This window comes from Hippocampus zosterae, chromosome 8 (assembly GCF_025434085.1).
Source record: "Hippocampus zosterae strain Florida chromosome 8, ASM2543408v3, whole genome shotgun sequence".
In the NCBI taxonomy this organism is placed as follows: Eukaryota; Metazoa; Chordata; class Actinopteri; order Syngnathiformes; family Syngnathidae; genus Hippocampus; species Hippocampus zosterae.
This window is the reverse complement of record NC_067458.1, coordinates 19,603,708-19,620,620: the sequence shown is the minus strand read 5'-3', so window position 1 is coordinate 19,620,620 and position 16,913 is coordinate 19,603,708. Positions and strand designations below refer to the sequence as shown.

General features: G+C 42.8%; 1 protein-coding gene across 1 annotated transcript in view; it reads right to left on the bottom strand.

Moving 5' to 3' along the window:
* Nucleotides 1-1,112: 1,112 nt before the first annotated feature.
* Nucleotides 1,113-16,913, bottom strand: part of LOC127606172 (uncharacterized) — a 36,472-nt gene continuing 20,671 nt past the window's right edge. Inside the window, exon 5 of the mRNA XM_052074255.1 lies at nucleotides 1,113-1,920. Coding sequence (XP_051930215.1) covers nucleotides 1,567-1,920 — 354 coding nt within the window. The 3' untranslated portion in view covers nucleotides 1,113-1,566. The remainder of the gene's footprint in view (nucleotides 1,921-16,913) is intronic.

The window sequence follows — 16,913 nt, the reverse complement described above, 5'->3', positions numbered from 1 at the left end:
AACCACAACTGCGCTCCATTTAGATACACACACACACACACACACACACACACAAAGTGCCACAGACGTCCCAATCAAACCGGAGAGGGAAGCAAATGCAAAGCACATTTTCACCCTTTGCCCCGACATATGGAACGCGTAGCGCTCTTATTTTCTTTTCATCTGGCCGCCCCAGAGCTGAAAGCTTTGGACAGTGTGTCCTCGCTGCCCTCTCCTCTTCCTGCTCCTTCTGCTCCTAATCCTCCTCCTCCTCCCAGGGGGCCTGCACTGACCCCATTAACAAGCGGGACACCCAGTCGCTGACAACAACAGCACCTTTGGAGCCTCGTAGGCATGTTTGAAAAATACAAGGCTGGGTGGTAAACTGCTCTAGATGATGTGGGTGAATAGCTAGTAAGCTAACAATTTATAAACGACCTTTCATGGAGCAGAATAAAACTCAGGGCAATTTTTAAAACAGCAATGCTGTTCACGTTCATTGGTCACCCGGCTAGCAGCATTGTCGAGCTAGCTTTGCTAAGTTTGCCCACAGTTTGTCAAAGTTACACGGCTTTGCTAGCTGGCTCGGTTGCTAGCTTGTTAGCTAGCCCATTCGCCTTAAGTAATGCGTAGACTTTTAATCTATATTTAGGATGCCAATTTATGAAGCTACTTTTAATGGAGCTGAATAAAGTCCATTTTGAGTCATTTGCAGTCAAAACTGTTCTACTCCGATCCTGTAGGTGGTGTTAAAACGCATCACATGTAGTGTTTCACTAGCCCTGTTCAGAGGGTAATTTCAGTCATACTGAAATTGTGAGTGGTTCAAAAAAAACCTCACAAGTGATAGTGAGAGTCGTACATTTTCTACGCTAACCACAATATGTTTACCTCTCAGGCGTCAACAAGTGTGGGAGCGATTGTGCGAGTACGTTCAAAGCTGTGAATTTTTACATTATAAAGGTGCAGAACCACACAGCTGCTGTGGAGGAGGAGGACACGCAAAGGGCAAAGTGCGCCTAAAAGGTTAAACATTTTCTGTACCTCGACACCTTCTCACTTGTAAAACTCCAGTAAAAACTCCATATGAGATAAACATTTGTTTTGCCCTTTGGTTTTCACAGCTTCTGTCATTTCTAGTAAATGAACTTTCAATATTATGGCCGCACTTAAAAGAATTTAGCAGGATGCAAAAATGTACAGAAACTATAATACATATTCAGGGAGTATTTTTAAATGTTGAATAAACATGTGAACACCCCCCCCCCCCGCCCCTACTGTTTTCATACAATCCTAAATAATACGGCAATTGATCACTCTGATTGGCTAGCTAACAGCCAATCGGAGCATGAGATACAAGTCGACAAGGAAATACACACAAAAGCAAAGAAAAAGATATCTGTTAAATTAAGATCAGCAAAATGTTGCTTTTTTAAAACTTTGATTTATACCTGTTTGTATTATGCGTGTTTGGGTAAAATTTTGTAAATGTGTGCCAAGTTCTGACTCCGCCCCTGTTTTGTTCACACATGTCAAACAAAGTATAGCTACACGTGTTTCTTGTGTTCCTATGGTGTTTGTTTACAATCACGGATGGTGAAAGCAAACGAAGAAAGTCCAGTCACAACAATATAAAAATCTCCCCTCTGTCTCACTCGCCACACTCCTTCCTGATAAAGCTTGCACAGACGTCTGGGGTTTTTTTTTCCCCGATGGAAACTCCTGATGGCGGTACCACAGATGTTCTTTTCTTTTCTTTCCAGCTCCGCCCATCCTCCGTCCATCCACCTGATGGCTTTTCCTCCCTCCCCGTTTCCCTCGCAGACACGCGGAGCTAGACTGGAAGACAAACACTGGCAGGTGGATAGAGGCCGAGGAGCGACACTGACACTTGTCAACTGGATGGAAGGACGGGGAGGGAAGAAAGATGGTGCTGGCTTGCTGTTTGTACACTGAAAAGAGAGAGAGAGAAAACCAGACACAAACATAAACATTGGCCTCTACTTCAATGCTTCTTCTCTGTGAACCTCTGACTCACCCCCTCCGTCCTCCCGCCCCATAAACAAGTGCAACATGGAAAGCATCACAGTAACCGCAGCAGGAGAGCAGAGAAAGTGTTCAGCAAGGGACTTGCATTCAAACTTTATATTCATAATCACTTGCTTTTTCTTTATCCGTTCCCTTTTTTAATAAATCCATGCCTTTGTCACATCCCGGCTCGATTACTGTAATGTCCTGTACTCTGGAGTCAGCCAGTCCTCCATTAAGCGCCTTCAGCTGGTCCAGAATGCCGCTGCTCGCCTCTTGACTGGTACTCGTAAGAGGGAGCATATAACTCCTACTCTGGCATCCCTTCACTGGCTCCCCATTCATTTTAGAGTTATTTTCAAGATCCTCCTCTTTGTTTTCAAATCTCTGAATAATCTCGCGCCACCTTACCTCTCTGAGCTCATCCGCCCCTACACACCTGCCCGGCGCCTCAGGTCTGTGGACCAGTCTTTGTTAGAAGTACCAAGAACTAAACTGAGGCTCAGAGGGGATCGAGCCTTTTCTGTTGCTGGTCCCTCTGTCTGGAATGACCTCCCACTGAACATTCGGCAAGCCTCCTTGCTGCCCATCTTTAAAGCCCTCCTCAAAACTCACTTGTATTCTTTGGCGTTCGACTCAGCATGACTTGTTTGTTCTTGATTTTACTGCTTGGTGCTTTCTACCGCCTTTATTACGGATTCGTCTTACTGTTTATTGTGTATGTTAAATCGCTCCATGTACAGCACTTTGTATGCAGCGATGGCTGTTTGAAAGTGCTCTATAAATACTGTTGACTTGACTTGACTTGACTTTTTTGTGACACTACTTTCTTTAAAACAAGCGTTGCCATATTTCAAGTGAATGTGATTCGGTTTAAGATTTCAAAATAGTTGCTAAATGCTGAGTTAGTGATGTCAAAAATTGTAGATTTTTTTTTTAGATTCTTTCATTTTTATAAAAATATTTCCAATATTCAACATCATGTCATTGCATCTGAAGACAACGTAATCTTTTTTTTTAATTCGATATTTTTTTTGTTCGATATTTTTAATTCAATATCATTCAAGCAGTGCCTATCATTTCATTTTAAGATTTTTTTAAATTTGTATTTCTTACACATGACAATAACCATGAACCACCCTCACACACACATGCATGCCCGGGGACACACACACACACACAAACTCTTACAGTTTCTGAAGCAACAGTGCTGCAGCGGATTACTCCCCCGGCCTGACTGGTAATGACTTCATACTACTTGTCTTCTGCTGGCACAAGCCCAGCCCTACATCTACTCCACGCACATGCACACATACTGTATTGTCTCGTTGGTGGTGGCAGACCACTCGTATTGTTGTGACATAACACTCACATTCACAATATTGGAAGAAGGCCCACTCCTGGCACCTGCCACAGGCGGTGACATTGCCGAAGGGGGCGAACAAGCAGCTCGGTGAGCGGGCACGGCCCTCTCTGGCCCACCCGTTTGGACGGGTCTGACCCACGGTAACCCCATCAAAGGCATAAACCCCTACGACTTAGCTTGGACGATAATTTTTGGACACGCAAACCTCCCCCCCAACACCGCGTCCAAGTGACGGCTGAAGACGGAGTCTCATCCAAACTCATCAACATACATTTTAAATATTCTATTTCAACGTTGCATGGATCACACTGTTGAGTTTCATTTTTCCCTTTTGGTGTCTAGGAAAAAACCCCAAAACATCGTGAAGGTAATACTGAAAATGACATCGTCCTTTACCCCCACCACCTTTGGAAAAATGCTTCACTTCCAAGCTGTGCCCTGATTGAGCTCCAATATTGGAGTCGGAGCGTAAAGACTAAGTATATACACTCTGTTTTTACATAGCGCGCACACACACACACACACACACACACACACACACACACACACACACACACATTCCTGCACTTGTGGCACAGTGAGGACCGAGTAAAAAGGCCTACAAAGCGAGGACCACCCTTTCTGCACGTATACGCCACCCACAACCCGGTGTTTATTTAATATGGCATTTCACTCAGAGAACAGTATATCCCGCCGCTTTCTTTATAAGGGCACAACTACTGCTCCACGGAGACCAGCCACCCTCCCTTCCATCGATATTTGCAATGACTCTCTCACATGCGCGGTGCCAGCAGCAACAGTCTCTTGGCACCGTCCTGTCGCCCTCATCGAGAGCGAGCATCTGCTTCGTCTTTTCTCTTGCAACCGACCGCTTTGCCTTTCCCTCTCCTCAAGTCGCCGCAGACACACACACACACACACACACACGCGCGCGTGCGCGCATGAAACACGTTCACACTTATACGAACGCTCACGATTGCATACACGCTCACGCACGCCGTCTCACATCGGCACACACACTGGCACCGATGCTGGAACGTGATCCGTGTGTCTGCTTGGGATTTTTAAGACAGCCAGATCCTCAAAAGACAAACTAAATCCACACTAATCGGCGATAAAGCGAACAAACGCCTGACTTTCCCAATGAAAACAAGAGCTGCTGCGTTCGGTGGTGTCTGTGTGGTAGTGATATTGAAGAGGCATACGAAGATGTGACTAAAGCAGCCATTTTAGTGTGGATTTGGCAATTTCCATTTGTGGTGAAGTTGCTATAAAATACAAAGTTCAAGTAAGATAAGTCTGAAAGAAAAGTCCAGCTTCTAATATCACCAAGAAATTTGGACAGCATTTTTTTTTGGGGGGGGGGGGGGGAGTATGTCGACAAAAAACGTTCAATAACCCATATTCAACACGACACAGGAAGTCAGCCATTTTGAATCAAAGTGTGCCAAGAATCCTCAGATTACACCAAAGTTTGAATTTGAAATGGAATAAAATGGATTTTGAATTATTATTAAATTAAAACCCTGACATTTTCCAAACACCTTATCCTCACAAGGGTTCAGGTCCTTCACACTGCCGGGAAAAGAACTGTTAATTTTTTTTTTTACAAAATTTAGCTTGATTTAAAAAAAAGTTAAATTCTAAATCCAATTACAGCTTGTTAAGTAAATTTTAAAATATGTCATCACAGTAAATATCAGTAAATATTTACTCATAGCTTAGCATAGCACTCGAAATTAACGAAATTATTATTTTTTTTATTGTTAACTTCCAGAAAATATTGGTGGTTAGTCCTCAATTTTTCAACAACTGCATTCATTTGAAGTGTCAAAAATAATTGCACTCCTCAGTATTTTAGTTGATCCAAAACAGAAAGTAATGACATAATTAACGAGAATGCAAAGAATGAAACAGTTCACGTATCATGATTATTCAATGTGCATCGTGCTGCTCCTTCTGATTCCTTGGCCACCATGAGAGAGCAAAATACATCGACGCATACAGTACTACCACAAAGATTTGGTGAAGAAATACAAAAGACTGTCCGCTAGGCTGTATCGCAAATGTGCACAATCCAAATTCTTTTCACGGCAGAAAGATTAAAACACACATTGTACAAAAATAGCGCAATGGTGTTGAGTTAAGCTTTTCAGCCCAGTTTGCGGGTCAAGCGAAGACACATTGTAGCGCAGTTGGTCTCGATAAAGGAGTGGATGTGGTAACAGTAATCCATCCATGTGATGTATCGGGGCGTCCTACGGGGCCTAAATGTGGTAATTTGTTTCGTTTTAATAAAGCGTGTGTTTTTCTTGGGTCACGTTGTCAAGGGGGCAAATTGCTTTCTAATCACATCACACGTGGAAAGTGCAGTACGCGACGACACGCACGCACTCGCTCACCAGTATTAACGCACGTGTGTTTTCATTGCAAAGCAAAACATGTCAGCGTTTGGCCCACTTTTAAAGCCCACACAGTCACAGTGACGGACAGCCCGCTGGAATTAAGTCTTAACCGCACCAAAAGAGGGACAGCTCGTATTTAAAGCAAGTGCGGTTCACCCGTCAAACTTCAAAGGAGTCCGTGTTACATCGTAATAAAAGGAAACACTCGACTTGCAAATGAAATATTGCAAAGTTGAAATCAAATTATTCGCCATTTTGTCAAAACCCAGCAGTCTGATTATCAAAATTAAGAAAACATCAAATAAATTCAAATAAAATGAAAAAAAAACCTAACTTTAAATAATAGCTTAGCATAGCCTGGCACTTAAATAACCAAAGTTTAAATTCAATTAAAATGAAATTGATATTATATAAAATACAATTAAAATCAAAATAAAATTTAATTACATTAAGATTACATTTCAATTAAAACCAAAATTTAAATTATGCTAAAACATATATTCCCAGCTCTCAAACTCAGTGTCATAAAATCTAATAAAACGAAATTCAGTTAAAAATCAACACATTCAAATGTAAATGAATTTAAATAGTCTGTTGCCTCTTAGCTAAACTGGGCAAACTCAAATTCACCAAATTAAACCAAAATAAAGAAAGTCTAATTTTCTTCCATATTAAATTAGCCTCACACGCAAAATAAGCGAGTTCAATTTTAATTGACCTTACAGTATATTGTTTCTTATGTGACGTTATTTTAGCCTCGCAATCAAAGAAGCAAAACCAAATAAAAACAAATGAAACCAAATTAAAAGGAATCAAAGGTCAAACTAGTTGAACCCTTTCAGGTACAGCAGTTACTGTAATGTACAGCTTATCATGTTATCAGGTTACAGGGTGCATGAAAGGGTTAAAGAGCACACTATAAGCACTTCTTTGGAGCACATTGTAAGCATACTAACAACGCACAAGACAGATGGAGATTTTTAAAGTGCTAGCCTTCCAAAAGAGGAAAGGTCAGGGTTGTGGCATTTTACTGCCGCGAAGAGCCTCCATTCTGGGAGTGCTGCCCAACTCGTCTACCTGTTGACTGGACGCAATGTACCGCCCGCCTCTTATGTTACACAGTGTATTGTAAATCAGCGCCCCATTATAAATAACACTTAGATGTTATTTTCTATCTGAAGAGGAGCCCAGTGGCCTTCTGGCTCACTCAAAAAGCTTTGCGTCATGTTCAGAATTCAAAAGCTTCTTTGCAAATACAAACAAGCCCATTAAAACGCAGCCATCGTCCAAAGACGAGGGCTTAGTGGCGCAGGCGAGTCGATTTATGACACCAACGGCAAAGACATAAACTTACCACCAGAGCTATAGCCACATTAAAAAATAAAAGCCCATCAAAAGAGAATTAATGATGAGTGTGTCTATTTGGGAGAACCACCAGTAGTTAAAGTTTGTTAGAAAAAGTTTGTCATAGGGAATGTTCCATTGCCGAAGCTCTTAATGTAAAAAACAGTGAAAGTTGTTTTAACCAGGGATCTTCAGGCCCACTTTTATTGCTTGGCCATTGGCTTCATAAGGCTTTTTTGTGGGTTTACTCATGATAGACATGGTTACTAAATTTGATGTTACTAACTGAAACTGGATTAGGAGGCTGAATTTCTTAACTCGTAAAGAAATCAATTTAGAGCAGCGGTCCCCACCCCTGGGCAGCGGACCGGTGACGCTTCCTCGTGTCACGTTCCATTGTAAGCAGATGTGTTCAATAAAGTTTAAAAAAAAAAAGAGTGTGGTTTCGGTTTTCGAACAAATTGGTTTTCAAGCAGCCTCCTGGAACGGATGGTCGAAAAACCGAGGTATGACTTTACTTCCATTTTATTCATTTCGGAAGCTGAAAGATGTTTTATTTTGAAGGAATTCCAGGTTACATCCGGCTACAGTATGTCACTCTTGACGGAGGTCAAAGCGCGATTCTCTGTCACGTGATAGGTTACTGCATGAATGAAGCCCAGTAGCTAGCAAAATGAGTGAAAAACAAACGTCTTTAAAAAGTTTCTTTGGGAATGGGAAAGGGCCCAGCCAGGAGAAAATAAAGCCTATGACCTTCAAGAAAAAGAAGGCTAGATTCAATAGACAGTGTCAGAAGTCTTACTTAAAATACATTTTTATCTCAATGGGAGATTCTCACACACCAAGCCTGCTCTGCATACAGTAATATGCGGTGATGGTGAGTCGTATTTTTCAAGCACTTTGTATTTGTGATGTATCTTATTTTGAAGGCATGTTTAAACTTTTCCTTTGCGACCAGAGAGCGTTGTTTTTTTTCAACGATAACCAGAAAATGTTCCCTTTGAATCAACGGCCATCTTGCTGTGCCTCATGGCGTTCCTCTCGCGATCCACGTGCCTTACAAATTTCATGTTGCTCTGCAAAACTGGCCTCGAGGGCTGAATTTTTACAAGGTTGATATTGCCAGTCATGTGCATGTTACATGCATAAAAAAACAGCTGAGGAAGTTGTAAGAATTTCTGGCCTTTCTCTCCAGCAGCAGGCCTGCATTTTATTTTATTTTATTTTTTGCAGCGGGGAGGAGGGGGGTGTCTAAGGGAGGGGGGTGCCCCGAAGGAATAAAACACCCTTTCGCTTGGCCTCGTGTAGTTCCACACCTGCAACACACAAAAGCTCTCTCTGTGTGCGTCAGTCATACGTCAAAGAGCGCCACCAGGAAACAAACAGAGGCTCTTTAGTGGGAAAATGACATTTTCACTCAAACAGCCACTGAAATGTTACACACATTTGAACTCGGCTTGACACCAATTTGTTATGTTTTTTTTGTATTTGAAAATATTGTTTCCATGTGTCAAAATGCAAGAGATAATGCCATAAAGTATGTACAAATATTTTTATATTATTGCAAACCGTGTGTACCTCACTTATGTTGTGCTTCTTTCTCACCCTCGCCCCACCTGGCCGACAGCGTTTTCCTGCGCCGTGTGAGCCAATATTGACATTGGCACTGCTGAACAGACAGCACACATCTAATAGATATAATTATCTCACATAATGATCTCCAATAACAACGTCAAATAAGAATAAGAATAATAATAAGACTGTGTCGGGGCACGGTGTGTTTGTTTGGATCCTCCATTGAAAGATGGCAGGAGGCTATGTCAGCACTTTAAGGAATACTTGTGTGTGCTTTTTAAAATAAAAATAATAATAATCAAAAGTCATGGGCACTTGTTGCTGGGCAGACTTCCCAGGGCTCACTCATAATTACCCCACGGGCCAATTGAAAACATTTTTCATTGGGGGTGATGGCTTTCCCATATTCACAGAATTTTGTTCATCTGTGTGAAAGTGTTTGGTGGGAGCAATGGACATGGCTAGCAAAAAAGGGCTATGTAATGCCCCTTAGAATTGTGGGAAAACACAACCACGGAAGCCGGTTTTACTCGGCAAATGAAATTTGGTAGGCAGATATATCATGAGTGGACCCACAAAAAAATTATCAGGGTACAATAGCATAAAACAAACAGGAAGTCTGCCATTTTGTAGCAAAGCAGCCATTTTAGTGTAGATTTGGCCATTTCCATTTGTGGTGAAGTCCGATTAGTTGCCATAAATGCAAACTTCAAGTCAGATAAGTATGAAAACTCAGCACCCAAATCTAGCTTCTAATATCGACAGAAAATTTATGAGTATGTTGACAAACAAACTTTCAATAGGCCATATCCAACACTCCACAGGAAGTCGGCCATTTTGGATCAAAGTGTGCCAAGAGTCATCCGATTGCTACAAAATTTGAACCACATACGCTAGACACTAGCACACAGATTTTTGTCATTATGTTTCTGCGTAGCATGGCATGACTCGATGACTTGACGTAAAACACAAACTTCTAAAATTAGTTGAAAAATTCAGCCTTCAAATCCAGTTTTTCTCGCATATCGACATGAAATTAATGAAAGCATGTTTATTATGACTATACCGACAAAAAAAAATCTCAAAGCCATTTTAGCGTCAATTTATTTATTTTTATAACCATGCTTAAAAAAATGAACCGGCTTGACAGATTTTGTCCAATTGCGACCTATTTTCAACCTCTGATACAAGACGGATAAATTGCAAAACATTTGCGTTTTTGTCGTTATGTGTGGCCGAATAAAACTCTGATAAGCTAACTTCAACCCCCCAAACCCAGTTTCTATCATAAGCAGGCCCATATATCAGAATCAGAATCATCTTTATTGGCCAAGTATGTAGAACACACAAGGAATTTGTCTCCGGTATAACACGCTGCACTAGTATCATCGTAAACAAGAAAATCATTGAACCATTTTAGAGTATACCAGTAGTTTTATATGTCCAATACGACACAGGGAGCTGAAAATAATATATTTATATTTGTTATTTATTTCTCATCTTGGTCCCGAATTCTGGCATAGTGACGGTTCGCTGCAGTGATAAATGTGATGTTATTCCATGAATTCGGTATGGGCCTCAGATATGGATTTACGCAATGCTTTTTACCTATTTGTTCGTAAGAGTTCAATGGCATCTGATGGGAATGAGAGCAGAGGAGTTGGCGGGGGGATGGGAGGGAGGAAAAGGAGGCTGCGTGATGCGGCGCAGACGATGCAGCATCAGCATCACCAGATAAAAAGAAAGTGGCCGATTGGGGCATGATTGAGGCGATGTGGTTCCAGTAAGCGGCGCCTGATGACTCACCTGCTGTAAGACTACATAATCTAAAGCGTGAGATCATCAGGTGACCGGCATCATCGGGTGATACGCGCTCCACCAATGGGAGGGGAGGATTCAGGGAGGGAAGCATTGCAAGGAGGACGGGGGATGCGCGTAGTGATCCGGTAAATGACGACTCAGTTCCAACTAGGTTGTCATTTAAAAGAAAGGAAACATGACATCAGCCAAGGCTCTAAATGTATATATACTTTCTTTGCTGAGCAGTTTTGCTAATCATTGACTTAATTTGAGGAGCAAATTTCTCATTTTGAGGAGCAATTTTTTTATAGGTTAGTCCCAGGGCATTGAGGCAAGGGTTTTGTTAAACAATAAAAACAAGACAATGTAACAAATGGACAATTGGTTTTCCCTTTTTTTAATATATAATCAACTGTTTTGTCAACTCAATCACTGTTAAAATCAATAGTGAGGACTCTTGTGAAAACAAAGAACAGTACTGATTTTATAAGTATTGTAGACTGACTGTCTTATGCTGCTTTTAGCAAGTATGATTTTTATCTCCAGAGCCCAGACACTTCTGAATTTTCCTTCTATCTTGCTGTTCAAAGTCGGATATGCTCTTCCGTAACGTGTTTCCAGTCAGACCTCTCTGAAAAGTGTACTTGGACATCTAAGCACTTCATTCTGGTCTTAAACAATTACGTGTCAGTTTTAGGTTAGCTTAGCAGTTAGCATGACTTCTCCGTTTTTCCTTGTAGTCCTTTCGTGAGGACCTGAAGGCAATGATTATCGACTTGATAGCGATTCCGCAATGTGCTTAGCCGCACTAGCTAGCTAGCTATAGCTTGTTTATGATGTAAGCCCGAGCGAGGGCACTTTGATGTCAATTTCAGTCAACAGCAGTGGTCGGTGGCACCTTGGATGGATGAAAACGGGAGGATTATTCTGCTTTATTCGTATTCCACAAGCACAACATTAATCAGAATACCATATAGACACGAGTAGGGACGCCTACAACATATTGCTAATAGATGTTTTGACTTGACTTCTGCTGTAAATCAGACACAAATCCAGCCCCCCATGTCTGCTTCAAAGTCAGAGCATGAGGCAGAGCAAATGGCCAAAGCTAGCCACTGACATTTGAGTCGCAGGTCAGAAACTAGAGCCAATCTTAACGAAATTGTCTTTGACCACAAACTGCATTTTAAAGCAACACGCTGAATTATTAATGAGCCTTATCTAGCCCCATTGTGCTGACCCGGCAAGGTGAGTACTTATAAGCTGCAGCCCGAACAACACTTTAGTGCTAGCGGGACAAGCGTCGGGTTACATAGGCGAAGCAATTATGTAGGAGGGAAAGGGTGTATAAAAAAAAAAAAGAACCTCAAACCGCGGTGTAAACTTCTAAATGATGGGCACAGCTAAGCTGATGTATTTTACCATCATGCCCAATGGCAGTCTTATTGACCAGCGCGCTTCTGGTGGTTTATTATTGATGCTGCGAAACACGAGCGGCTGCTCTGAAACCAACACTGCTCTGTTACAGTAAACCAGAAAGGGGGGTGAGTGGGATTTACTTCACACACACTTCCCCAGAAACACAACCTATACTTTTCTCCTCATTTGGCCCGCAAAAGTGCTTAAAAACCGTGCTAGGCGTCCAAGCTCTGAGCTGTACAGACGGGCCCGGAAAAAAAAAAAAGCTGTAGCGCTAGCCGGCCGAAAGGAAAGCAAACAGCAGATTCTCATCGGGGGTCGTGTATACCGTCGGTGGGAACGCGACGCGGCGTGCGCGCACGGAAACTATTTTGCATCGCGCCGTGCCAAGCGCCATTTTTCATCGGAAGACCATCAGAAAACTGTGACGAGTTTGTTTTGACCCACTCCGAGAACAAATTCACATTTTTGTTACACTTTACCACAACTCTCTTTTGTAAGCTCAAATCAGAAGTTCATTCATTCATTCATCTTCCTACCGCTTGATCCTCACTAGGGTCGCGGGGGGTGCTGGAGCCTATCCCAGCTGTCTCCGGGCAGTAGGCGGGGGACACCCTGAATCGGTTGCCAGCCAATCGCAGGGCACACAGAAACGAACAACCATTCGCACTCACACTCACACCTAGGGACAATTTGGAGTGTTCAATCAGCCTGCCACGCATGTGTTTGGAATGTGGGAGGAAACCGGAGCACCCGGAGAAAACCCACGCAGGCCCGGGGAGAACATGCAAACTCCACACAGGGAGGCCGGAGCTGGAATCGAACCCGGTACCTCTGCACTGTGAAGCCGACGTGCTAACCACTGGACTACCGGGCCGCCCCAAATCAGAAGTTGTCTTTGCAAAAATAGCATTGACATCCATACTAGGACATAGTCACATTTTAGTCAAAATGTAAGTCAGGGAGGCGGCACGATTGGTTAGCTCGTTGGCCTCACGGTGCAGAGGGTTAGACATGTTCACCCTTTGCCTGCGTGGGTTTTCTCCGGGTACTCCAGTTTCCTCATATATTCCAAAAACATGCATGGTAGGTTTAATTGATCGCTCTAAATTTGCCATAGGTGCGATTGTGAGTGGTTGTTTGTCTATGTGTGAACTGTGATTGGCTGGCAACCAGTTCAGGTTGCCCGAAGACATCTGGGATAGGCTACAGCACACCTGCAACCCTCGTGTCGATAAGCGGCTCAGATAATGGATGGATGATGTAATTTTTTGGGAGGCGGGTGCAAGGGGGGGTGGCTCAATTCATGAAACAAATGTTATTACAGGATTTTCGACAATGCAAATGCTCAGTGGGCCACAGTCTGCAAATTGTCAGCAAATCTGACAATAAAGTTAACTTGAACTTGAATAGGGGCCGTACTTGACCCAAATGTGCAGTAGATGCTAAACCTAATAAAGTGGCTGCTCAGCGTATCTCATCACTGGCGTATATTATGTAACATGTTGACAATGGATAGGACCTTGGGTTTAACTCGTGCTTTCTGGGAATGGCCATCAAGAAGCTGGGTGATTTTTCCAGGAAGTCACGTCAGGGAATCTCCCTCAAGTCGTGTGACTTCTCTTTCTGCCCCCCCCACCCCTTTTCTCTCCCTGACACATTTACCCAGCAGTTAATCTAACTCGGCTCGTATCTAATGGAAGTAAAGCAGCCACGTCCCCTCCCTCGTTGGAATCTTACTGAATTATTCAGGCAGGCGACGGGCCACAAAGAAGCTGAGTACTCGCTCGCCTCACGCAGCAGAAAACGAGCGGTCACGTCGGGTCGGCTTCAAATAGACGACGCTTCGGGCCTAATGCGGAAAGCAGCCGGTGGGGAGTCTTTCGGAGGGATCATGTGTCCTCGCGACACCAAGCTGCCATCATGACACAGCAAATGTGCTTGTCATTATCTCGTCATTTTATTTACGGCTTTGGAGGGACTCGCCGAGCAGTCTCTCAAACAAATTCAGCGCCAGTTTGCCAAAACATTTGCTGTTGGGAGAGTCTTTGGTGTCGGGGCTTTTCGTGTGTCAAAATGTCAAGGTCAAAGGTCAGAGTCATGGTCATGTCAAATGCACCAATCACCCCTGCCCTCGAAATTTTTTTTTTCATTTTTCTGCACTTTTTAGCCAATAATGACCGAACCTGGTCGAGCCACCTGAGGTACATAACTGCCGAGCTGACCTTATTTTGGTGATGATTGACATTGATTTCCTCGGTTCATCGGTAATGAAGCAATGGTCTTTGTACATCGGGGAGTGCCCCAGTGCTGATTGTCCATGCGTGCGTTTCTGGCGGTGACATTTACTGTATCAAGGCCGCTGCAGGGGCCACTTTTTTGAAAGTGTTCTCTCTTTCCTCTTGTTTGCACCCTGAGAAAAACTCCTTCAGGTGTTTCCCCACTCGAAGTTGATGTCGTGAAGACATGACACAGAATGTCAGGAATTTGTGACATTTTGTTCCTGTGCGCACCTGCTGTCAATCAAAGATGTCTGAATGTCACAGCCAGCAGCGACGGGGAGGCGGCAAAAATAAACATGTGCTGTTGAAAAGCTCGTTTGGCAAAATACCACCGACGTTCCTCTAAATCTTGAATTCTGTTGCGAACCAAAGCAGCTGACTCGCAATCTGTCTTGAGCAAACGACACGAGTGACTCTTCTCTATTTCGATAAATACCTGAAACGTGGTTTGAATTCTCTTGCTAACCGAAACGGAGAACGAAACGAGTTATTTCATCAAAATCGAAATGAAAACGAATTACTTTCAAATGGCAGCAAGTAGAAATATATTTTACAAAAGATGATTACATTACAGTATAGATGCTAGAATTTTGGATTATAAATAGATTCAGATTAAATAAATGACTTGTAATATATCCATCCATCCATTTTCCGAACCGCTTGATCCTCACGAGGGTCGCAGGGGGTGCTGGAGCCTATCCCAGCCGTCTTCGGGCAGTAGGCGGGGGACACCCTGAATCAGTTGCCAGCCAATCGCAGGGCACACAGAGACGAACAACCGTCCACGCTCACATTCACACCTAGGGACAATTTAGAGCGCCCAATCAGCCTGCCATGCATGTTTTTGGAATGTGGGAGGAAACCGGAGCACCCGGAAAAAACCCACGCAGGCCCGGGGAGAACATGCAAACTCCACACAGGGAGGCCGGAGCTGGAATCGAACCCGGTACCTCTGCACTGTGAAGCCGACGCGCTAATCACTGGGCTACCGGGCCGCCTTGTAATATATCATTTTAAAAAATACCTTAAAAAGTTGAATCACATTCAAATGACAGCAACTGGTGATATGTCATTTCCCAAAAATGTATGAATGACAAAAAACATGAATTTTATAATGAATGACTTTCAAATAAGAGTAACTAGCGATGATGAACTGCACGACATTTCGGAGGCACTGAACATTGAGTGACATGAGCACACCACACAACACTGTTACCACAATGTGACAAAAGGAAGCGTGTTTTTTTTTTTTTCCCCCTCTCTCTTGCCTTTTCATGCAACGTGCGCGCGCACACATGCACACACAGACACACACGCACGCAAACACACGCTCACTCAAAGAAGCCCTGCTGTCAATCAACAACAGGGAACAGTGGAGCCATTCTCTCTTTTGGCACGAGTCCTTCAAGTGGCCGCCGAGAGAGCACTGTGTGTCACACGCTACTGATACTACAAGCTGCCTTCTGTCACACACAAATCTCTCTCTGGCGTACAACAAACTTCACATCTGCGTGCACCACACCCACGCAGGCACACAAAGGGCCTCCTCGCTGGAGCCTACGCGCAGAGAATCCCCTCCACGCCGCACATGCGCTCAGCCGATCACTTTGTACCTCTTACTTACTTGACTGACTTACGGACTTCTTGCTACTACGATTATGATAAATTTAAAAAAAAGATGATGATGATACAAACGTACAGAATATGAATCCAATCAAAGAAAAGGCAAATATAAATATTGAAGAAAAAATATTGGTTCAAAATGAATCCTTTCATGGTCAGCGGTTACTACAGTGGACAGCTTATTAGGTTACTGGTTATTATTATTGGTGCATAATGAGTTAAAACATAGAAAATACTTTTTAAAAAATTGTAAAAAAATAAAGAAATTAATTAGTTTAAAAATACATACATTTTTTTTAACGTCAAAATATTACAAAAATTGCACTTTAAAATGTGAATTCATTTCATTCGTTTGCTCGATTACTGACACTTCGCACGAACGGCGCTCGCACTGGATACACACGCAGGCAGCGGATGCCTGGCGCTTGGCCAAAGCAGGCCTGGAGACCTTCCGTCATTTCCACCAAAACATACAAATCAAAACACGCAAGAACTACCTTGGAGGGAAAAATACATCGTCATTAAAAAAAAAAAAAAGAAAAAGCATCGGGAAGCTGACCAATCAACACGAGTGAGATTGGATTTTGGATTTTCGCCGCTCTCCATCAAACGTGAGATTATTTCAAGAACTTATAACTCTTATCTTGTTTGGTGGTTTATTGAGCATATATAGTACATACAATAACAGGTTGACAAAAGTCATCTTGAAATGGAATAATCCAACGTACCAAGGCGGGTGGATTGTCAAAGTATTTCCCGATGTTTCTATTTATAAATATTTCGAGCTTGCTCATTTTTACATTCTATTCAGCGCTCTATTTTTTTTTTGTGCCAGCGTTTTGATTCAGAGCCTGACTCTTTTCACCAGTATCTCTATTTAAAGCTCAACCAGTTTTCCCACTATTTCTGACAAGTCATCAACTACTTTGTTTTTTCCAGCGCCATTTCAAGAAGTTTCATTTTCTTTGTTTTGTTGACGCGTCATGGTTACAGTGAGTTTTCTTTCATGTTTTTCTCACGTCGTCTTGCTTGTTAGATTTTTGCATTTGTCTGTTATCGTCAGCCCTGCCCCTTGTGTCAACCAATCATCTT